The 25,684-nt window shown below is 38.2% G+C and overlaps 1 protein-coding gene across 5 annotated transcripts in view; it reads right to left on the bottom strand.

Annotated features, from left to right (window-relative positions):
- LOC109399319 (uncharacterized) overlaps positions 1-25,684 on the bottom strand; it is a 288,186-nt gene that overhangs the window by 54,793 nt on the left and 207,709 nt on the right. For all 5 annotated transcript variants that reach the window (XM_062856199.1, XM_062856200.1, XM_062856201.1 and 2 more), the window contains one exon: positions 284-1,404. In XM_062856199.1, the coding sequence (XP_062712183.1) occupies positions 284-362 (79 nt within the window). In that variant the 5' untranslated portion in view covers positions 363-1,404. The remainder of the gene's footprint in view (positions 1-283; positions 1,405-25,684) is intronic.

The following is a 25,684-nucleotide window of genomic DNA, read 5'->3' as shown; positions in this document are numbered from 1 at the left end:
AATAACTGGCAAAAAGGTGATCACAAGGGTGACCATTTAGGTCGGTGTGTTACTTCCAACTCCGTCGGTTGGTTACTTGTGTAATTTTCATTCATCTGGTCAATAACGGAGCAGCTATTAGGATTTGTTCGGTCATCTATGCTCAATCTCAATTTTAATAAGCTAAGCTAAGAGACAGTCTCTGCCCTGATGTTAATGCGACGCCGCAGAGAAGAGCAATAATAAATAACTAAACTTCACAAACAAAACCATAACTTTCAAGCAAAGCAATTTCTCTACTTACCGCATTTTATTAGCATCAGCAGCAGGTGACTCAGCAGAACAACCGCAAAGCAGCTGATATGTTTTTCCAGGGTGACCATATTTTCGGCCTTCGTGCAAACTAATTTGCACCTAAACGATGTTTTCCTGTGGCAGTTACCAACGCTCCGGCTCCTTCTCTTTCCACACCAATCCCTTTACTTGTCCACGCAGCATCAACGCCCAATTTGGAGACCGTAATAAAATTAAATTTCGCCGGTGCTTTCCCTCGCCTCCGGTGCACAATTCCTAGTGTTTTTTCTCCTGTTATTCAATTAAGATTCCGGCACTTGTTTACACTGTTATGTTGACTCAAGTTTCTTCATCAAAAGCGACCCAAAACCCTCCTGTTCGTCATTCGCCCAGCTGTAACGATGTCGTTCCGTGTAGCCAATGTTGTTGTCATCGCATTTGTTGACCCGCTGGTGATGGGAGACCGCACCGGCGAGGGATTTTCCAGGGACATGTTTACATAGGCTTCATTTGAACCTCCGGCTGTTGTTCTGTGGCAGTTTTCCAGTTCACCTACAGCAACGGTCTTTCTTATCACATTCAACGCTTGTGTATTTCAGGATACCTTTGTCTAAATTCTAGTTTATTGATCGACCCAGGCTTAATTCACTTTTCAGGTCCACCAATCATGATCAAAGAGCACCTGAAAGCGTTTGAAAACACGTGAGCCTCACTACCCCAGCCAACAAACGTTTTCACCGAGATTTTCCCCGGCTTCCACACGGGCAAGCACACCCCTGAGTCTAGTTAGGTCAATTCCAGTCAGCAATAAACTTCCAGCTGGATCGGCATTCCGGCACGCTTTCGTTCACGCGTCATAATCCTTCGAAGCGGATTCCAACGAGATTTCACGCATCACTGTCCGTACTTTTTCTCTCAGTGCCGCTACTGGACAGCTACTAGGCGGAATGTGAGCTCAGCATCGCGCGAGCGTGGTAGAAAGATTCAGTGATCATGAAATTAAATTTGTCGGTTGAATGAAGTACGACGAGACCGGGCTGGCTGGCAAACTGAGCTCACCGGCGTGGTGCCGAGCGCGACACCGGCTTTCCTGATGATGAATGATGACGGTGGCCAACTATGGAGCTCGGTCTGAAAAGAGGACAGCGAAAAAGAGAGAGATAGTGTTACAAAAGCACGGTTCTGTGTCATATAAATGCTTTTGAGAGATGAAATCAAAATGGTTTTGGCGACACGTAATAGAACACAACGTGGGTGATATGATTGATATTGATGGCGAGTGAAAAACTGAGCGATGAACTTGGAATTGGTAGTGTACAAAGTTCAACATATAAGTCCTGTACAAAGATGTAGGTTGAACTTGAGCTAGTTGATAAATGCGTAAAAGCAGGATGCAATAACTTCGAACAAGTTCAACCTACGTTTTTAATCTTGGAGCCGAATTGCGACACCTCTGCAACCTTGCTAGCCTCGAACACGTTTTTTATACTCGGTTTCACCGCCGGGGTCATGTATGACCCTTCCGACCCCAAATGGTTAACATGACTTTTTTATGAGTCAAAACGACCACAGTGTTGTTATTGATATAAATATTCAGGTGTTAGGACGCCATTTCCTGTCAAAATCCCATTCAAAAAAATCGGCTCGTAAAATAGATTATTGAGATGAATGAGCGCCTGAGAACTCCTGAAGCCCACTAGAACACCCACATACATCCCTCAAGCCCCACGGAACACTCCTTAAACTCGTCACGTTTTGAAACAGCCCTCAAACTCCCCTGAAAGCCCTTGAAAACCGCCCTGAACGCCACTGAAAGCCCCTGGAACGTCCCTGAGACCCCCCTGAAACTCCCTGGAACACTCTTGAAGCTCTCTGGAACACCCCTGAAACCCCATAAAAATTTATGGAACGCTTCTGACACCCTCAGAAACCCACAGAACATCCCTGAAACTCCATGGAACGCTCCTAAAACTGCCTAGAGTACCCCTATAACGTCCCTGGGAAGCCATAAAGCCCTCTGGAACACCCCTGAAACATCCTGCAACGTCTCTGAAACCCCTGTAAAACTCCTGGAACGCTCCTGAAAACTTCTAAAACCCGTCGGAATATCACTGTAACCGCATGGATCGCCCTTAAAACTCCCTGGGATCCCCTGAAACCCTCCTGAAGTTGAATGGAACTCCTCTGGAACGCCTGCCTCTTAAACCTGGTGAAACCTCATGCATCGTCCATTAAACCCCTCGAACGCTTCAGAAACGTCCCTGGAACTCCCTGGAATAACTATGAAACACTCTAGAGCATAATTTAAATCCCCTGAAACCCTATGAAACGCCCATAAAACCCTATGGAACGCCCATAAAACCCTATGAAACGCCCATAAAACCCTACGGAACGTCCAAGAAACTCCCTGGAATGCTTCTGGAATGTCCCGGTCACTTTTTCAAAACTACCGAATTACCTCTGGAACAGCCCTGGTACTGCATTCCCTCCATATCCCCTAAAACCACATTAACCCTTTGAAACCGGAATTTTTCCACGCGTTTTCATAGAGTTTTGTTCTACGTATTTCAGTGGTTTTGGTGCTCAACAGCATAGAAAGGGTAGAATATGATGCAGAATATTTTTTCTAGATATCCTATGTCATCCAAACTGTTCTTGAGTTTAGATCCTAAAGTCTACGTTTGGAGCGGTAACTTCTTTTATTATAAAATGCTACGATTTGTAATCAGTCATGCCCAGTAAGCCTTCTGAAAGTTCAAAACGAAAACAGTATCAGATAAGTTGGGATATCCTTGGTTATGCAAACTGTTTTTGAGCTTAGATCCCTAAGTCCACGGGTGTAACAGTACCTTTTTTTATTATACAAAGCTTCGATGTGTAATCGTCCAGTATGTCTTCTGAAAGTACAATAGACAATATCAGATCAATAGAGAAATCTTAGGACATCCGCTTGAGTTTAAATCCTTAAGTCTTCGCGTGTAACGGTAACTTCTTTCATTATACAAAGCTACGGTTTGTAATCTATCATGTCCAGTAAGTCTTCTGAATGTTAGAAAGACAGTTTGAGATCAGTTGAGATATCTTGGGTCATCCAAACTGTTCTTGAGTTTAGATCCTAAAAACTACGGATGTAACAGTACCTTTTTTATTATGCAAAGCTACAATTTATATTCTATCATGTCCAGTAAGTCTTCTGAAAGTTAAAAAGACAGTATCAGATCAGTCGGGATATCCTAGATCATCCAAACTGTTCTTGAGTTTAGCTTTGATATGTAATCTACCATGTCCAGTAAATCTTCTGAATGTTCAATGGACATCATTAGATCGGCTGGGGCCATCCAAACAATTATGATGTTTAAAATCAAGCATTTAATGCAATTGAAGTTTCTGTTTCGGCTACATGGACTTATGTTGCATAATCTTTTTTACTTTTATACTGGAGCTCTCAGTGTATAATCAGACACTATGACAAAACTTCTGGATATTCATAATCGTACAAACTGTTCTGCAATACATTACATGGAGTCTGCAGTCGCAATAAAATCTTTTTTTGCTGTTTTCAGTTACCCAACATAAATGATTTGTATCTAATTTAACGTCAATAACAATTATAATGAAACAGAATCAACAATTCTTTATCACAACACTCGGTTCGTGGCTGCAGTCCTTATCCTCACCGGGTCCCACATTGCCCTTCAGAGTTGTGCTCGAGGTGTGGCTTCGTCATATCTTCACCTTAGCTGGAAATTCTTAGTATTGCTGAAATATCGCAAAGGTATTTTGGAATGGCTCTGAATTTCTCAGAAATTCACGGATCTGGGTGGGTTAGATTAGGTAATGTAATTTTATAAAAGTTTGATCAACCTTAAAAGTTCCAATGGTACAGAACAATGCCTACTAGTCTTTGAAGAATATTAGTAAATATGGTTCATCATGTATCATTATTTGGTGAAGCTGGCTAAATAGCATTGCACGTGCAGATATAAAGTTATGCACTCCATGGAAGATTGGATGACCTTAATTATCACAAATCTATCATGAAGTGAACCGATTGTGCGATATTTGCCAGAAAACCGTTCGCCAGAAAACCATTCGCCAGAATGACAAACGCCAGAAAACCATTTGCCAGAATGCACCATTTGCCAGAATACTATTTGCCCGAAAGTACCATTTGCCAGAATGTACCAATCCCCAGAATTTAATATTAAATATTAAATTCTGGGGATTGGTACATTCTGGCAAATGGTACATTCGGGCAAATAGAAATTTTCACCGTTTTCTAAGAATTAATTGAAACTAAAGATGTAATTGTGAGAATTTGGTGGATATATTTCAGTCCATTAACATAAAAAATTTCGTCAGTTTCAATATTTTACAATAATTTAATATGTTCACTGCTAGGATGATCTCTTGGTTTGTTTCGATAAAGGACGACCAGGGCTAGAACAACGAAAACAGCTGGAAATGATTCACCGGTAGTTATTGAGCAAAGAGAAAATCTGTGAAGAGAAATCGATCATTGCAGATACGCCGGTATGATACTAAGCGCGAGACTTCGATGTGACTAGGCTAGAAGTGCATAGGTCCACAAACATCTGGTATGGCAAAAATACTGCTGACCGAAGTCCATTAGGCCGAATGGCCAATGGGTAGAAATAATGATCACGAATCGCAATTCAGTGATTATGGAACAGGAATCGGAACGGTTTCTTAAATTTGTTCGGTTTTCCAATATTTAGCTGATACTTCTACAATATTAATGTTGGCTTATTGTTTTTCCGCAATCAACAATCAATGTCAAAATCTAGTCTTCCTAACTAAGAAGAACAGCCTATGCTTAAAAGAAGGCAAAATTCACTAGTTGAACATCAACGGTTTCGGTGCAAAAAACTATTTTTCTACAACGAAACTATTCACTTTAGTTCTAATAGTGAATTTTTCCTTCTTCTAAACAGGCTGTTCTTTTTAGTTTCATCGTAAAACTAGTTTTTGGCATAAATTGTTGATTATGTTGGAACCATAAAGCAATATTGGTATTGCGGAACCAATAGTTTAATTATTGAAAAAATACAGATTTTATTAAACCCGTCATTGCTCCTATATTCAAAAGAAGGAAAGATTCATGGGTACAATACAGTAGCTCCAACTTCAACAATTATTTTAACAGCATAAAACGAGATAATGAAAAAAATTTAGCCATTCGGCAAAATAACTTTTTGACCTAATGAACTTCGACCAAATGACATTCGACCCAACGGCCTTCAGTCGAATGATCTAACATCATTGATATTAAGATTCTATAACAGTAGCCAGAGCGCCATTAGCCATAATACCATAAACCCAAATATGTTAAGCTTACATGTTACACCGTGATAAGAGAATATATTGGTTAAAATTGGCGCAAATAAAGTAAGAAATTCATCTAGAAAGAACAGCAGATGATTAAAAGAAGGAACAAACTGTGCTGGAATTATTAGAATAAATTTCCTCAAGAACAAGCTTCTTATAGTATTTGATCAAGTGATATTCGGCCTAATGGTACATTCAAGCTTGTGGTTTTGGGGCAGTGACAGTCACAGTGGTATAGTTAAAACCGTATAGTATAAAACCGTAGCTTAAGTAATTTTTTCTGTGTATTTTACTCGTTGCTTCCAAAAGGTTTTTGTTTATGGTATTCAATTGACTTAAGTGTGTGATCAACAATTCCGGGTAATTTAGCTGTTCGGCACAAAAATTATAATTTAAAGTGATCAGGTTATTGTTATTATCAAAAATAAGCTTAAAAAATAATTTCAATTGAAAGAAGGGAATCTTTGAAAAATATAGGTAAATCCAAAAATTCCATATCAGTAGGTACAAGCTGGAAAGAACATCCTATGTGTTGAAGAAAGGAAAATCTTTGATGAGCATTGATCACATTCCGTCAAAATAATATTTGATCAATTGGATCCACATCATGATCAACTTGTCCACAAGATAATTTGTGGAAATGTTCTAATTGAAAAAATAAGCTTTTGTGCGCAATAGAATAATTAAATACATAAAAGTTTAAATGTATTGTGAAGTTTGAAAGGTTTGAGTTCACATTTTTTTTTGTTTCAGCGTGATTTGCCCTTCTTCAAACTGTAGCCTTTTCTTTAAAAGTTACTCTAAAACCATTTCTGGTTTGCTCCTACATCAGCTCCAATAATTTATTTAACTTTCGTATATAAAACTGAACATAAACAAAATTTTACATTTTTTACAATCGTTAGGGTGATTCTGGTAATTTGGACAGACCGTTACGCGTATATATTTTGGACACTTTTATTTGTTTTGCCGTAAATGTCCAAAATATAAACGCGTAACGATCTGTTCAAAATATCTGAATTCCCCTATCGTGGGCTAATCGATCCCAAACAAATAAAACAACACGATTTACTTTTCAATAAGATTGTTTTAAATTATCATTAGATTGGAAAATTGAGAACTTTGGAAAATTTCTAGGAAATGGTACTTTCTGGGGAATGGTACATTCTGGCAAATGGTTTTCTGGGAAATGGTACTTTCTGGCAAACGGTTTTCTGGGAAATGGTATTTTCTGGCAAATGTCTTTCTGGCCAATGGCATTCTGGCGAATGGTTTTCTGGCAAATATCGCACAATCAGTGAACCTTTAGAGTTAATAGCATTATGAATCTTATTTGGTTGTGTAACGTTACTATCTAAAACGAAATCACCTCATGCTACAAGGTTGTTTTTATCAACTAAACTCCATAAAAGTAAGGATATCCCAAAAATATATAACAACGCTTATTGTTCCTCAAACTACTTTGGTAAATACAGTGGATGTAACTTTCGTACTGATAAAAGCTATTATCACAAGTGTAAACCTGAAGCTATGGTCTCCGAAGTAGTTTGGTTGATCTCGAATATCTCAAAACTCTTGGAATGACTCATGAATTGCAAGAGAGATTACAGATTACAGTAGGATGCGTAATGTTACAGTTCTTTGAGAGAATAACTACTGTTACTGCCAAGAGCTAAACTTCAGGACAGTTTGGACGACCCTTAATGTCCCAAAGGCTTATAATGATGTATCGTAGACTTCAGGTTGGTCCAGTAACCGCGATTGATTATGCAACGTTAGTCAGTATATCCGATATGGCTGCTGTTACGAGTGTAGATCTGAAGATGTGAAGTACAAGATATAGTTTGGCTGACCTGGAATATTTATATAGTGTATCTGAATGACATTTGAGATTTCAAGAGCTTCACGGATCCCAGCAGATTATGCAATGCTTTTAAGTATGGTGAAAAAGCTTAAAGTTATTCTTGTAGACTTGAAGTACTTTATTATAGGACAGTTTGGATGACCCTGAATGTTCCAAGGGTTTACAATAATATCAAGTACACTTTAGATTGGTCTAATAACCACGGTTATATATGTAATGTTACACAGTATAGCAGATATGGCTGCTGTTACGAATGTAGACATGAAGTTTTGAACTCCAAGGTAGATTGGCTGACTTGGAATATCCCTTTACGGATCCCAGCAGATTATAAGATTATAGCAGATTATAAAATCATTCTTGTAGATTTGAAGGACTTTATTATAGAACAGTTTAGATGGCCCTTAATGTCCCAAAGGTTTATAATAATACCAAGTAGACTTCAGATTGGTCCAGTAACCGCGATCGGTTATGCAACGTTACTCAGTATATCAGAAATGGCTGCTGTTACGACTGTATACCTGAAGTTCTGAATGCCTAGGTAGTTCGGCTGACCTGGAAAATTTCTATAGTGTCTCTGAATGACATTTGAGATTTCAAGAGCTTCACGGCTCCCATCAGATTATAAAATTATTCTTCTAGATTTGATGGACTTCATTAAACGACAGTTTGAACGACGCTGAAAGTCCCAAAGGATTATAATAATATCAAGTAGACTTCAGGTTGCCCAACCAACACACATGGTTACAAAACAGTCACGGTGGCGAATGTAAAGGGTTGCACAGTAAGTCACAGTGATTTCTGTGCAACCCTTACATGCGCTGCCGTGACTGTTTTGTAACTATGTGTGTTGCATGGGTGGTTCAGTAACCGCGGTTGATAATGCAACTTTGCTCAGTATAACAGATATGGGTACTGTTAAAAGTGAAAACCTGAAGTTCTGAGCTCTAAGATAGTTTGGCTGACCTGGAATATCCCTATAGTATCTCTGAATTATTTATGAGATTTCATGAGCTTGACGGATCCCAGTAAATAATGTCATTCTATATTTATGGCGAAAACACATAACATTATTTTTGTAGATTTGAAGGACTTTACTACAGGACAGTTTGGAACACCTAGAACATCTCAGAATATAAAATACCTTTTGATATTCTTGACGAAGGTTAAATGAATACATATGAACGTAGCCCATATCCAAATTCAGCTTTTATAACAACTGGTATGTCAATTATTTCGTTTCTCCAAATTTTATGGTGTTCAGGATGTTCTAGGTTGTCAGTGAAGTCTAAAATACAAATATTCCCATTTTTTCTCAATAGAAGACTTTATTTTCGATAACTTTGCCGAAGACAGTATTTTGTTTTATTGAATGTGTGAATTTATACAGCTTTTTCTATGCAGGGGTCATATATGACCCCTCCGGCTCCAAATGGTTAAGAAATAATTTATCTTAGTTTGTAACTTAATCGGTGTTATATCGTGGCACTCTGTGTACGCATCTACAGGGGATAGACAAAATGATCGGGACAGGCAAAATTTTCACTTCTCAAAAAATGTTCAACTAGCTGTAACTTTTCGAAAAGTGCATCGAATTTTTTCAAATTTTTACTGTAAGTTCGTCAACTAGTTGTGTATCAGTGGTACAAATTTGGGAAAGATCTGGCCGTTTTTCACGAAGTTTTAAAGATTCTTGTAACAGGTAAAATTATCCGATAGCCAAATTTGAGCTATTATATCTCCGGATTTAATGAACCGATTGCAATGAAATTTCGAATAATTATGACTTATATAATGAACTTTGGAAAACATTTGACTTAACTTGAAATTTTCAACAAGAGAAAAAGTTATAGCAATTTAATTTTTTTTCACGATTTTTTAGCAATTTGGTCTATTTTTAATATGTATTCCATTATTGTTTCATTTTGTTGGCGGCTTTGTTGTTACTTTCCTTTAAACTACATTCATATATATGTCAATTAGAGGGAAGTTAAACGAACTATAATTTGCACCTTGAATTTTGAAACGATGTTGAAGTTTTGGATAATTTGGTGTTTTATTAGAAAAATAATCTTATCGTTGTAATTTTCTTCCGTGTTAAGAATTTTAAGTTAAGTCAACGGTTTTTCATAGCTCATTATATGAGTCATAAATGGTCAAAATTTCATTGCATTCGGTTCATTGAATCCGGAGATATAACAGCTCAAAGTTGGCTATCGGATAATTTCACCTTTTCCAACAATCTTTATAACTTCGTGGGGAATGGCCCGATCTTTCCTAAATTTGGACCACTGATACACAACTAGTTGATGAACTTACAGTAAAAATTTGAGAATATTTGATGCTCTTTTCGAAAAATTACAGCCAGTTGAACATTTTTTGAGGAGTGAAAATTTTGCCTGTCCCGATCATTTTGTCTATCCCCTGTACATCAGTGGATTACATTGAGCGAAAATTACTTCAGCTCGACTTATAATACAATTTTCAGAAACTGTCAATCACTTTATCAATCGGCAAACCAAAAAGTCTCGGTTGAAAATCGTGGAAGCGTTCAAAAACCTGAAAGGCATGATTTTTCTTAATTAGGACGTGACACAAGTAAGAAGAGTAAGAAGAAAAAAACTTACAATCACCTCTGGCCACTCTCTAACGACTAACAAATTCCACAACTCCCCGTTCGAGACATTCTCCGCAAAATTCTTCACACGTTCCGCGATACGGATACCCCCCATGTTGAAATACATCTTCACCACTTTCCCAAACATTTCTCGGAAAGTAATTTGCAAGTGGCCCAATTACGCCCCCTTTAGCAAAGGACGTGAGCAGAACCCTTTTTGGACTATACAGCATCCGTACTTGGACCTTTTACCGTCCCACGTGTATACAACGGTCACATCGTCTACTACGACAACCATCTTCCATTTTCCTTCCCAAAGACAACTTTCTTGTGCCGGTCGGGCGGGAGAATGGCCACACCGCACTCGTTGGGGTGAATGTTTCATGGCAATGGATAAGAAAGGTCTCTCACTATCTCAAAACCCTATTTTGGCGTTGCGGTTCATTTCCGTTTGACGACGACGACGACGACGACGATGGTGTCCCCAACAAACCAGACTGTAACCGTGCTGTCTAGTCTCGTTTGGTCTGGGTTAAACATCGTGAAACAAAGACCAAGTGATGAAATCAGCAATTTCGGTGTCAGGTAGGTATTATCTCATAAATATTCCCACAAATACGGCGTGGCACCAGCACTGGTGTTGTTGGGAGGAACCAAGACCAAGAGCCAAACAATATAAGAAGCTGTATCCCTTGTTTGGCACAGAAGGCGCCGAAGGAACGTTTCAAGTGGTGCTTGTGATCAAACAATGCATAGGGTATTGGTTCCCTTATTAAGCATGTGGCTCCCATTTTCATCCCACGAAAAACAAAGGATTGAAGCGCTGTTTGTTTTGTTTCTTATTTTTGTATTTTTTGTTAGAAGTGAGCACCCATGAAAACAAAAAGAACGGAGTCAATCGGTGCCGTAATCGCTTGTTTTCGAATAGGATGAAAATGGGAGCATGAGATTACTGATGGCACACATACCCTACCTACCGTGCAATAATGGAAGCTCACCCAGAAGTGTTGTGTCGTGTTGGGCTTTAACGGGAAAATAAATTGTCTCTCCAGAGTCGATCCATCAATATTAAGCCGTTTTAAGGATAAGGGTGTGCTTTGTGAGCGTTTTTAAGTGCTGATTCAATGTTGGTGTACACTGTACAACACAAACCCAATATCGGATCAATTCCATTTTCCTTGCTGGAACATTTAATACTGTTTACTTTTTTTCAAAGTTCAATCAGTATTCTACTAACAAAAGGTCTAAGTCTAAATAGTCTTACGCTCCCAAATTCATCCAAACCCAAAACAATTGATTATGGTACCGTTTGATTCCGTGCTTTTTGTTTTCAGACCTGCTTACTTCTATGAAATACTGAAGAACCTATTTGTGACTATTTATTTTAAAATTAAAATTTGCGTAGAAAATTATTTGTACATATTGTGTTTATGTTTCTTGGTGGAATTAAGGACTGTATCGGAAATTAACTATAAACGTTAAAAATACTCTATCTCGAAGCACGGTTGGTCTTTTCATTCCGGTTCTTCTATGAAATCTTCACAATATAGATAAGTTTAGAACAGCTTGAAGAAATTTGAAAAATGTTTAGTATTATTGATGTATTCTATGAATTTTTGTTAAAATATGTGAAGAATAAATGGAAAAAAAAAAAATATTTCCTATTTTTTACAAAACCTACATTTTTTTTAATTTGTTGCTTAATAATTTTCACATTGCCAAAAATCATTACATGTTTCCTGGTGTATTTCTTTGAAAAACTCATTAGAGTATTTTATAATAAAATAAATATTTGGCGCACTATTTCTACTTTTTTCACAATTTCCATTATATGAATATATATTTTGTAACATAAAATCGAGAATATGGTTTTACAGAATTACTGAAACGTTAGCTTTAGTAACTGCTTTGAAAATTTCTTAAGCATTTTTAGAGAACAATATAGGTTCACGGCACTCGAAATAAATGTCAGTGCCCCTTCTCTGGAAATAATACTGCCATGGAGTGTAACCAAAGTTCAGATAAAAGGGTACTTTATAAGCTAAGCAGCTTGTTCGAGGTTCCTCATTAGCCTTCTAAGCAGCTTCATTTTTAAGTAATTTAGGAACTTGAGAGTTCACATAAGCACGCTGGATAATCTTTCTAAGCAGCTTCTGACAGAAGTTTGACAAAATTCATGCCGATACAAAAATGTGTTTTTCAGAATCACAACCGCACCCTGTTAGGTGGGTTTGTGATTCATGTCTAGAAATTGCTTCACATTGCTAGCCAATGTGATTTAGTAAAGGTGTGGAGGAAGTCCCCGTACGATTGTGTTAGTGAGCCTCAAAATGTAAACACAATTTAAGGGGAGGGTGGTGACGTCATACGGTTTCATCAACAGATAGTCACCAATATGATTTTCAACGGAAGTTTTCTTTTCGCAACTAGTTTTATCGTTTTTTTTTCGATCAATTCAAATTGTAATTAAACATAAAAAAGTACTAATATAAAGAGAGCAAATTCAGCCCAGTTTAAGAACGGATATCTTCGTCGTTCTTACATAAAGAAAGCAAGGGACATGCCATTCAGAGCACTGCCGATTCGCTGAAACTTTTCGGCATCCTCTTCGAACCACTATCATTGGTAGTCAACCATTTCCAGTATTCCGAACTATTCATTATTCGGAGGTCCGGCTCTCAATTTTGCATCCTAAAAAATAAAACCTATTAAAACTAATTAAATAAAACCAAGAATAAAACATCATAAACTACCTGGAGCTGGAACATCGTCATCCACTGCAGAGAAAAATGTCCTTGTTTATTAGGTTTGGATAACAATTCCCTGGTTACCCATAGAAACTGTGGCGGAGTTTGCAATGCACAGCACGCTAAAACCAGTTATCGGAAAAGTTTGTTCTTGCGTTCCAAAATGACTTTCCAAATTTAAAATCAAAATAAGTTTCTTTAATCCGGAACGACTTAAATTTCTTTCTTAAAATAATTTGTACTTAAATATTTATTGATGGGAAGGAATGAAGGGGAGTTCATGACAGAATTTCGATATAACATTCATATGGTTTAGATTTGTGCACTTTGTGCTGCTCATGCATCAGTTTTGTTGTAAAATGGTTAGCGTGTATGAAAGTTTAATAACAACTTGTATGACGTCAGGTGTTGTCAATCTAGAAGGGGAAATTAGGGGTTGCTATGTTACAATAAATACTATGCACTAATACATTCAAAGTCTTGTGTAGTACATAAAACGATCTCTTCACCTTACTTTTACCACATTGTAAACTAGCTGCCGACAGAAAATCGATTCAAGTCAGACTTTACCTGCTGTTCATTCAATCACAAGTGTGGTACTGTGGTAGAGCGTAGGGCTCTCACGCAGCGACCGTCGATTCGAATCCGATGGGCGGCAATTTTTTTTCTCAAGCCTGGTATTCATTGTTTGATAAATTCATAGTTGTCTTTTATTCGTGTATGCTTAAACAGTTGTTTTCTGTAAAAGAAATAAATTGAATCTTCATTGAAACACAATGCTACTGAACTGAACTTCTATGAACTTGAAAGTTCCGAGTAGCATCTTAAGCAGCTTTAAAGTTCCGCGAAGTTCAGATAAAGTTCCGAATGGAACTTTCTGGCTGATTAGGAGGCTAACAATGAGCCTTGTCCGAACTTGTGACCGAAGTTCCAGCAAGGCTCATCGTTAGCCTCATAAGCAGTCAGAAAGTTCCATTTGGAACTTTATCTGAACTTTGCGGAACTTGATAGTTCATTTTGTCATGGGAAGCGGAACTTTTGGTTACTTGGGAACCCTCTTAGCTACGCCTCTCCCTACGAATCCATATGAAAACTCCAATCTCCTGTAATAAAACGGTTGGTACGATTGTTCCCGTTTCTTCTTTTATTAAATTAGAAAAAAATGCGTCAATTATGTTATCCATGAGTGAATAATCTAATTGCCACACTTTTTTGTATAATCTTCAAACGAACTAGTCTGCACACAGTCTGCACTACTGCACTAACTTACTGCTAATTCACTCACTTACTTATCAATTCAGTCACTAATCAATATTACTACTCACTAAATTACTCACTAATTTATTATATCACTCATTAACAGGCTCACTCACTTACTTACTCACGCACTTGATAACTCACTAATTAAATTATTAACTCACTACATCACACACTAACTCACTCATTTACTTATTTTTGCCTTTCTCGTACACTAAGTGTACTGGAAAGGCTATATGTTCACTCCAAAAACGACTTTTTGATAGAAGGCTCGGAGGGTCAAGTCACATATACCAATCAACTCAGCTCGACAAATTGAGGTGATGTCTGTGTGTGTGTATGTGTGTGTGTATGTGTGTGTGTGTGTATGTGTGTGTACAAAAAACTCACATCACTTTTTGGCAGTAAACCTCAACCGATTTTAATGACCGACGGTTCATTCGACGCGGAATCTGGTCCCATTGTTTCCTATTGAAAATGGTTCGGATCGGTCCAGCCGTTCCGGAGTTATGGCCATTTACGTGTTCCGGACCAGTACCCTTGGAAGGGGCCATACATAAAAATGTTACAAACACATACATGCGACACATCAAACTGCGGCATTTTGGATAACTTGATGAACAGTCAGCAAGAAAACAGTCTCAGACCATATCTGAACCGGTAGTGTTCCGGAATCGGTTCCGAGAGTCCCGCCGGAAGTGGCCAAATATAGAAGTGAACCAAATCTATGCATGCGACACATCAAATTGCGGTATTTTGGATAATCTGATGAACAATCAGCAAGAAAAAGTCTCAGACCATATCTGAACCGGTAGTGTTCCGGAACCGGTTCCGGGAGTCCCGCCGGAAGTGGCCAAATATAAAAGTGAACCAAATCCATGCATGCGACACATCAAATTGCGGTATTTTGGATAACCTGATGAACAGTCAGAAAGAAAACAGTCTCAGACCATATCTGAACCGGTAATGTTCCGAAATCGGTTCCGGGAGCCCCGCCGGAAGTGGCCAAATATAGAAGTGAACCAAATCCATGCATGCGACACATCAAATTGCGGCATTTTGGATAACCTGATGAACAGTCAGAAAGAAAGCAGTCTCAGACCATATCTGAACGGTAATGTTCCGAAATCGGTTCCGGGAGTCCCGCCGGAAGTGACCAAATATAGAAGTGAACCAAATCCATGCATGCGACACATCAAATTGCGGCATTTTGGATAACCTGATGAACAGTCAGCAAGAAAACAGTCTCAGACCATATATGAACCGGTAGTGTCCTGGAACCGGTTCCGGATGTCCCGCTGGAAGTGGTCATATATAAAAGTGATCCAAACCCATGCATGCAGCACATCAAACTACGGCATTTTCGATAACCTGATGAGCAGTTTGCAAGAAAACAGTCTTAGACCTTATATGAACCGGTAGTGTTTTGCGGCAAATCAAATCACGGCTTTTTCGACAACTTGATGACCGGTTATTGAGGAAGTAGGCTAAGACCACATTATGGACTGTCAGTAGTGCCGAAACTAGTTCCCTCCGAAAGCGGCTAAATATAAAATTGATAAAAACCCATAGCTTTTTTGATAACCTAATAAACTTTAGCAAGCAAATAGGCTCAGACTATTTAAGAGACTATCGGTAGTGTTTCGCAACCGGTGATGAACAGTTGCAAGAAAATAGACGCAAGCCCTATCAGTGTGTTACTGAACTGATTACGGGTGTCCCGCCAGAAATGATCAAATGTAAAAAAAAAATACATGCGACATATCGATGACTTTTTCAGTAACAAGGTAAACGGTTAACCAACAAATAATCTCAGACCATATTTGGGAGAACCGGTAGTTAGCAAGAAAATAGCCTCAAATCAATTTCCGGCTTATCAGGTCACGTGATGAACAGTTGACAAAAACATAGTCTAAGACCATATTTGAGACAATCGGAATCAGTTCCAGGCTGAGATGTCCAGTCCATATCCTCAGTGTAGGAAAGAGAAATAGAAAATACACCACTCACGCTGTGTATCTCAACAGGAGTCCGTCTCTTATATGTGGATCCACCACTACACCCTTAAACGAATGTACACAGCGAATGAGTAACTTGCGAAAAGACAAAGGATTTTTCACTCATATTGGCGTACGACTGGATCAGCACAAGAAATGTGCTGATCCGGTGTTACACAAATTTGCGTAACATTTCACACAAGTTTGCATGCAATCTTTTGTCTTTCGATCGCTGCGTGAAAGTTACTCCTTGCTCTGTGTACATCGATCTTTCCGTGTGCTGGGTGAAAACACGAGAGAGCGCCGGAGAGCGATGCGCGCGAAAGAGTGAGCCACACTCGATCCAAGGCGAACGAGCAAGAGCGCGCACTAGCGCTTGGTCTACCCACCACCCAAAACAAGAGAAACTGGCTTCTTGGTGTGGTGAAAAATGTTCCTATCCCCAGTGTGGTCGATAAACTGACGCCGCAGTGAATCGCTACGGTGAAATGCCATCTCTGGTTCCAGGTGTCCCGCCGGAAGTAGTGAAACGTAAAATTTAACCAAACCCATGCAAGCTGCACATCAAATAGCGGAATTATAAAGGTTAACAAAATAAATGTCAAAGCGATAAATGAAATTGTGGCTTTTTTGATAGCATGTAAATGTTGGGTAAGATTATAAATGAAGAAATGACCCCAAAGTCTTCATATATGCGAGAGAACGAAATCGTGACCAAAACGATCTCTTCAAATCACACCATTTCAGATTCTTGCGGTGTAAATGTATAGTGGGATTGATCAACGTTTTATATAAAAATATAATTTTATCGCGTCAACCTTATACAGTTTTTCAATCTCCATACCCCTTATGCTTCTAAAATTACTGCTCACAATTTGGGTGCGGCTGGTTGAGCCCTCACTCTTCTCATTGCGATTGAAATTTGAATGGAAAATTTACATTTTCAGCATTTTCTTTGTAGGAAGGTCAAATTTTACATGAATCGTGTTACCAATGATAATAAAATATAGCCTAAAGTGTGCTGAAATAAACATTGGCGAAGATTACAAAGTGATCTGTGATTGTGAATAAAGTTAACCTTCTTCAAGCATTAGCTGACGCTCACCCCACTGCCGTAGTGGATGGAATGGGGTCACAATGACCCCAGTACATGACTAGGATTAAGGTGGTCAAGCAGTCAACTGAGAGGTCTGATCTTTTTCTGCTCTGTTTTGTTGTTGAACATAACATCGGAATATGTATCATCAAAAAGTTTCGAAAATCGATGATGGCTTTATTAAAATTGTTGCTAGTGTAAAGTGTTTTCAGGATTCAGGAACATTTTGGCTAACGTCGAAGAAAAGTTTATGAGTACATATTCGACGAGAAAGGCACTATCACCACTAGGTGGATTAATCTGGGTTTTTTGTTTGAAACTTTGACAAACGCTCGCTTTTCGAAGCGTTTGTCAACACAAATCGAGAGCACAAAAATGTGTAACTGGCCATCATCTTACGGCGCGGCGTGAGTATGACGTACACATAATTTTCACACATTCATTCTCCCGGATTTGCAGTGATGCTTCACAGTGAGTAACTACTCACTCAAAGTGCAAATTTTCGGTAATACCAATCCGTGTGGTTAATTATGATTTTCAAATAACTCAACGTACATGGGTAAATTATTGATAAAATTGGGAAAAAATCCACAGCTCAGGTGAGATTTGAAATCACGACCCTTATTCGCTAGACAAGTGCTTTACCAACTAAGCTACCGAGCCAATTAATGACTCGGCATTTCAGCTGTCATAAGGTTCAATTCTAATCTCATCGATCTATATCATCTTCTCCTAAACCGCAAATATAACCATCTCTGTTGTACATATGTACGACGAGCGAAAGCGATTTATTTATTATTTGAAACTGTTTGCCTATCGTATAGGCACCGCTTCCCTAACGGCTTGTGTTGAGGAAGAACAATTGGGTTTTTAAATTAAGAAAAATGAAATGATTTTTTGATTTTATACGAAAGAGCACCTTTTTCTGAGCTTCTATGATTTTTTTCAGATTTTTAGAACTTTATTTTGGAACCTAAAACCAATTTCAAAGAGATTTTTTGAAATCACCCTTTGACAGCTGGGCAACTGTTTGACAGCTCCGTCCAGTACAAACTGCGACGAGGGGTGATTCGACAAATCGCTCTCATACAAACTTCAAATTGATTTTTAATAGGTTCCCGGGCACTAAAATTCATGAAAATTTGGATTTCGGCTCAGTTTGACATGCAGATTCAGAATATCGAGTTATCTCAACACCGTTAAAAAAGCCAATTGCTACCTGGAAGGCAATCAAACGAGTCGTTCGCATTCTGTTTGATACGACTGATAACTACGTAGAGGTATTCGAAAACGACTCACTCAAAGTGCAAATTTTCGGTAATACCAATCAATTCCATAATTGAAATTTGAATGATGAAAAGAAATCCCCATGCTCCAGTGGGAATCGAACCCACGACTCCCAATTCGCTAGACGGGCGTTTCTTTCCTCCAAGCTACGGAGCCACTTGGCCGTCTCCGTCCCCTGAAGGTATAAAACTGAACTCGATTCCATCAATGTACATGGTTTGTTCCATGTTTTGAAGTGTCCCTCTAGCAAATTGGGAGTTGTGGGTTCGATTATCACCGGAGCGTGAATTTCTTTTCATAATTCAAATCTCAATTTGTTCATCAAACACGTGTTTCCGTTGTCTGAATGAATGACAGAGATATCATCATCTTTGCAAAATACATGTTTCAGAAATAATTGCAATAATAACATCAAAGGCTGCCCTAATATTAAATATCTCATTCACCTTCGATTCGGTTAACATTACACAACTATACCATATCATAATAGTAATTGTACTTTTATTTGCAATTTTACTTAAACTTGGGCTGCTTCAATCTAAACTTGAGATTTGAACATATCATCAATTAGGTTTTGCAATTGGCACAACAAATTAGTTTCTCTTAAAAGTTTGAGAATAAAAGAAAAAGTTATCAATGGTACTAGAGTGCTACGTTCGTTAACGAGAAGCCTTCTCGGATATCACGGATCACATGCTGCAACGACGAGCAGTTCGTGAAAAGTTGATGACACATTTTTAATTGAAACTTGCGGTACAGAAGCATTGCATGGGTGAGTTGTGGAGTGAAGTTTCCATGAGAGCAGCCCTACTGTTCTGGTACAGTAGATTACGCAAATGAATCTAGTGGTAAATGAGGTAAATTATGCCCATGACAAACGTCATGTGCACTCAGAAAGTTTTTCTTGTATGAATGCTGTTTCGTTTTCATCTCTCAGATCTCCTAGCGTAATTTATCGTTAATCTGTTGTATCTAAATGTGACATACATTTGTGCAGACTCATACATCACAGATTATTGAGTATTGCACTTCTTCGACCTTTCAGATCACTCTCAGAACTTCTGAGTCAGAAGTCCTTGTATAGTTTAAACTTATCAATCTTAACTTTCTCCAAGTGCTAAATTGTTCAAACTATTAATCTGAATGATCAAAGCTATTTAAACATTCGAAAATCCTTCTGGCACTGGGTGGACAACAATGGCCATGGGTTGATTGCGGATGTCGTAATTATACGAAGTAGATATATGGGAGTTACGTTTCCATTACAATAAAAATTATCAGTTAGCATATGAATAGCAAACAAACAAAAGATAGGGCCATACGTATCCAGGTCATACATACATATTAGAGTGGGTCAACGTTGTATGGAGAAACTTTAAATTTGATCGTGTCAACCCGGAACAAAGCTTTTTCAATCTATATAAGCGTCCAAAACAACTGTGCAAAATTTGGGAGCGATTGGTTGCTTCCCCGTATTCCGCATTGCGATTGAAATTTGTATGGAATTTAGTATGGGAAAACGTGCTTTTTTGCATTTTTCTCATAAATTGAAATTTTTCGTCTAAAACAATCTAACCATTGACGGTAAAGTATAGCCTAGGATATGCCGGAAAACTTTTCCGAAGACCGCAAAGTGATGCGACGCTTGTGAAAAAAGTTATTCGCCTGGTAACTTAGGGCAAAAATTGAGATTTTATTATTGATGTTATTCCTTTACATGTTAAATGTTAAGCACCACTGGGCAATCTGTACGTTATAACTTTTTTCACAAGAGTCGGATCACTTTGCGGTCTTCGGCAAAGTGTTCCGGCATATCCTAGGCTATACTTTACCGTCATTGGTTAAATTGTTTTAGACGAAAAATTTCAATTTATGAGAAAAATGCAAAAAAGCACGTTTTCTCATACTAAATTCCATACAAATTTCAATCACAATGCGGAATACGGGGAAGCAACCAATCGCTCCCAAATTTTGCACAGTTACTTTGGACGCTTAAATTAATCGAAAAAGCTTTGTTCCTAAAAATCGGCTTTTTTGACCCAGTCTAATACATATGTTACAAATTGCCTACAGTCTGCAACATAATGTGATTAACGTAGGCACTGCCCCATTCATTCTGATGAAAAATTGATGCCGGATCTTCTCATTGCTACCTATAAAAATGGGCTACCTCCCTTATCTATACTTCCATCGCTCCCAACGTTATTGGTAGCGCTCCACGCTAGGAAACAGTGTGAATATTTGCATCAATCCCCGTCCGTTCCGTGCACGACCATTTCCACGCGAATGAAAATGCAAAAGCTTTCATTTTGGTCCACCGATAAAATTTTATATCTTGGTCCCAATATTCCATCACGTCCTTTTTCACCCATTATTACTCTTCTATATGTTTACACATACATGAATGGAGTGGAGGGGCCTGTCTGCTGTTAGGGTCAAAGTGGTCCACCAACCCGAGAAAACGAGAGGCAAGCAAGGATGACAAAAGTTGCCTTCCCGCCATCCGATGTTGTCGCCATCCAATGTGATTTAGTAAAGGTGTGGAGGAAGTCCCCGTACGATTGTGTTAGTGAGCCTCAAAATGTAAACACAATTTAAGGGGAGGGTGGTGACGTCATACGGTTTCATCAACAGATAGTCACCAATATGATTTTCAACGGAAGTTTTCTTTTCGCAACTAGTTTTATCGTTTTTTTTTCGATCAATTCAAATTGTAATTAAACATAAAAAAGTACTAATATAAAGAGAGCAAATTCAGCCCAGTTTAAGAACGGATATCTTCGTCGTTCTTACATAAAGAAAGCAAGGGACATGCCATTCAGAGCACTGCCGATTCGCTGAAACTTTTCGGCATCCTCTTCGAACCACTATCATTGGTAGTCAACCATTTCCAGTATTCCGAACTATTCATTATTCGGAGGTCCGGCTCTCAATTTTGCATCCTAAAAAATAAAACCTATTAAAACTAATTAAATAAAACCAAGAATAAAACATCATAAACTACCTGGAGCTGGAACATCGTCATCCACTGCAGAGAAAAATGTCCTTGTTTATTAGGTTTGGATAACAATTCCCTGGTTACCCATAGAAACTGTGGCGGAGTTTGCAATGCACAGCACGCTAAAACCAGTTATCGGAAAAGTTTGTTCTTGCGTTCCAAAATGACTTTCCAAATTTAAAATCAAAATAAGTTTCTTTAATCCGGAACGACTTAAATTTCTTTCTTAAAATAATTTGTACTTAAATATTTATTGATGGGAAGGAATGAAGGGGAGTTCATGACAGAATTTCGATATAACATTCATATGGTTTAGATTTGTGCACTTTGTGCTGCTCATGCATCAGTTTTGTTGTAAAATGGTTAGCGTGTATGAAAGTTTAATAACAACTTGTATGACGTCAGGTGTTGTCAATCTAGAAGGGGAAATTAGGGGTTGCTATGTTACAATAAATACTATGCACTAATACATTCAAAGTCTTGTGTAGTACATAAAACGATCTCTTCACCTTACTTTTACCACATTGGTCGCCATCAGCGACATCGTTATCGTGGTATGTTCGAGCTGTATACAGTTGGAATTCATGTAACACGACGCTGCCCACTTCAAGTTCACCGTAACTTGTTGGTTGGTGTTCAACCAACTCAACTGACAAAGAATCAGCATAGTTTTACTACTAGCTCAGAAATTGCGAGAGCCGTAAATGATTGGCACCGTGTTAGAGGAGTCCCGACTGTGTACATTTTGAGGACGGTTGATTGGCAGTATACATATGAGAAAATGAAGCCATTTTCTTCTCTTGACTTACTTTCAAACAAGAATTACCAATGAAATGTATGTGAGAATGAATTCGATCAACCCTTTCGGTTTATTGCATGAATGAATATGGCAATGAGCGGGTGTTGAATGGTGTAAAAAAAAATGGTGTTGGATTGCTATTCGATGTACATATGTATGTGGGTTGATGATTTTTTATATTATTTCTTAATATCATATCTTAAAAATATAGGCTTCGATTCTTTTGTTTTATTACTGTATCAAGACTAACGTTACCAAACACCGTATGTAACAACATCCATGAACGAAGAAAATCGATGATAAGGTTCACTGTTCTCATAGCAGCTCTTATATCGGACATTGCATAAAAGTGAACATTGATGGTCTAATGTTACTTCTTAATTCGCAAAGCGATAGAAGAGCTGTACCGCGCTAAGGACACACGAAAGTTCCACGAGAAGCTGAACCGCTTGCGCAGAGGCTTTGTGCCACAAGCCGACATGTGCCGAGATAATCACGGGAATATTCTCACGAGCGAGCGAGAGGTGGCGGCAGCATTACGATGAGCACCTCAATGGCGACGTTTCAAGCACCGAAGGTGGAAGGTAACAGATCTAGGAGTACGTGCGCAGGACGAAAGATTTCCAGCCCCTAACCTCCAAGAGATTGAAAAGGGAGGTTAGTCGGTTGAAAAACAACAAAGCCGCTGGAGCAGATCAACTACCAAGCGAGTTACTAAAACACGCCCGCATAGAAATTTACAATTCGTGCTATCGCTCATATCATAAGACGTCCATTCGTGGAATGATTTCTTCAAAACTAGTAATCGTTTTACGATTCGATTATAGAAATTGAAAAATTGACATTATTCAATATTATTTGTGTATCATAACACTTATGATTACGATACAATCAATATTACATGAATCATTTCAAATAATATCGTTCTATTAAGTTTTCGAGTTTTGTGAACCTTTTTGCCTTTCTCGTACACTAAGGGTCTGTCTCAATTGGGATATTAAAAATAATTTTAATTAAATTTGACAGTTCGAAAATTATTTTTCCTTGATTTTCGAACTGTCAAAAATAATTCTGCTCCAGAGCAGACTTATGTTTGACAGAACGATAATTTGCGTCCTCACCGGCTCGCGCATGCGCACGCTTGTCCACTGGTGTTTGTTTACATATCGGCTTGCGCTTTTCTCTCTGTTTCTCTCTTGCTTCGATTTTGAGGTGGGTCCGTCTATGCGTCCGTAATAAATATAATGTAATCATTTTTATCATAGAAATATGTGTATGGATTTGGTATGGATGAAATTTTGCTTAATTGTACTTTATCCTGCTGAAGTCCGTAGCTTGATTGGCGACGGATAGCGAAGTGTTTTCCGTTGAATATTGTTCAAGAAGTCGGCATTAGATAAATATTTCGATCGTGTTGATTTTCTTCCCTGCTCATAAAAAATCAGTATTATTTTAAGCTATTTTCCCTCAAAGGGGATTCAAATACATTTTTATATTTACTAACTGCCTCGGCTAACTTTTACAACTGTTGACCGCCCTCTAGATTAGTTTTATTTCGATCATGGTGAATTTCTTCCCAGCTCATTGAAAAACATTAACTTCACTATTTTCATATTTTTCTTGATAATTTTGATAACTTTTTCCACATAAACACTGCCACCAAGAATACGGGTCGAACCATGCAAGAGTCATGCTGACCGGTTTAGCCGTTCGTGAGTTTTGTTGCCTCGAAGGGACTTCAAACTCATTTTTATACATATAGATAGATTTATATTTATAGATAGGAAGTGAAGTGGTCGTAAACGATCGAACGTATTCACGCTACCTCTTGATTCCCTTTTTGTGTATGTGAAGTCAACATAAGGAAGTGCAACAAAGGATTTTTTTCTGCGCACCTCTTATAAATATTTATCCTAAAACTTCTCCAATATTTCGTTCAGGAATCCCTCCTCAAGTTCCTCCAGGGATTAGAAATAAATGGAACAATTCCTCAAGGAATTTCTCATTTGCAATACTTACGGAAATTCTTCCCGCAATTGCTCCAGGAGTTTCTGAATTTCTCTGGAAGTTTTTTATGAACTTCTCTAGGGTTTTGTTAGGAACTCCTCCGGAAGTTCCCTCAGAATTTGCAAGACACCCTGGAACAATTCCTCAAGTTTTGTCAGGAATTCCTCACAAATTTCTTCTATATTCTTCCGGAAGTTTCTCCAGGAATCTCCCTAAAGAGTCACATGCTGGAGAAATTGTGCTACGGAAGAACCATCAGTGAGAATTTCTAGTGAGAGGCAACTTGGAGGAATAAATGAGGAAAGCATCGAAGAAATTTCAAGGCAAAATAATATTTTGTTTTTAAATTTTCCGACAAGTTTTCATTTCTGAGCGGAATCATTTTTGGTAAGGCAACATTGTCAACATCGATCAACATTGACATGTTTAAATTGGGCCAGAAAAAAAATTAAATTTGACAGCACAATGATTTTCGAGCTTTGAAATAATTTTCGAACTGTCAAATTTGATTAAAATTATTTTTAATATCTCAATTGGGTTTTTAAATTAAGAAAAATGTATCGATTTTTTGATTTTATACGAAAGAGCACCTTTTTCTGAGCCACTATGATTGTTTTCAGATTTTTAGAATTTTATGTTGATACCTAAAATCAATTTCAAAGAGATTTTTTGAAATCACCTTTTGACAGCTGGGTAACTGTTTGACAGCTCCACCCAGTACAAAATGCGACGAGGGGTGATTCGACAAATCGCTCCCATACAAACTTCAAATTGATTTTTAAATAGGTTCCCGGGCATCAAAATTCATGAAAATTTGGATTTCGGCTCAGTTTCGCATGCAGATTCAGAATATGGAATTATCTCAACACCGCTAAAGAAGCCAATTGAGACAGAGCCTAAGTGTACTGAAAAGGCTATATGTTCACTCCAAAAACGACGTTTTGATAGAAGGCTTGGAGGGTCAAGTCACATATACCAATCAACTCAGCTCGACGAATTGAGGTGATGTCTGTGTGTGTGTATGTTTTTTTTTTTTTTTATTCTAGGAGTCCACAAATCTTCAAAAGACGCTGTGTGGGATTCGAATGTGCGCCTACCCACTAAAAACACTCTCCTAGTTCACCTCCACCTGTGTGTGTGTGTGTATGTGTATGTGTGTATGTGTGTATGTGTACAAAAAAACTCACATCACTTTTTGGCAGTTAACCTCAACCGATTTTAATGACCAACGGTTCATTCGACGCGGAATCTGGTCCCATTGTTTCCTATTGGAAATGGTTCGGATCGGATGTTACATAAAAATGTAACAAATACATACATGCGACACATCAAACTGCGGCATTTTGTACAACCTGATGAACAGTTAGCAAGAAAACAGTCTCAGACCATATCTGAA

Source organism: Aedes albopictus, chromosome 3 (assembly GCF_035046485.1).
Source record: "Aedes albopictus strain Foshan chromosome 3, AalbF5, whole genome shotgun sequence".
Classification (NCBI taxonomy): domain Eukaryota; kingdom Metazoa; phylum Arthropoda; class Insecta; order Diptera; family Culicidae; genus Aedes; species Aedes albopictus.
Note: the sequence above shows the minus strand (reverse complement) of the source record. Positions and strands in the feature narration are given on the sequence as shown.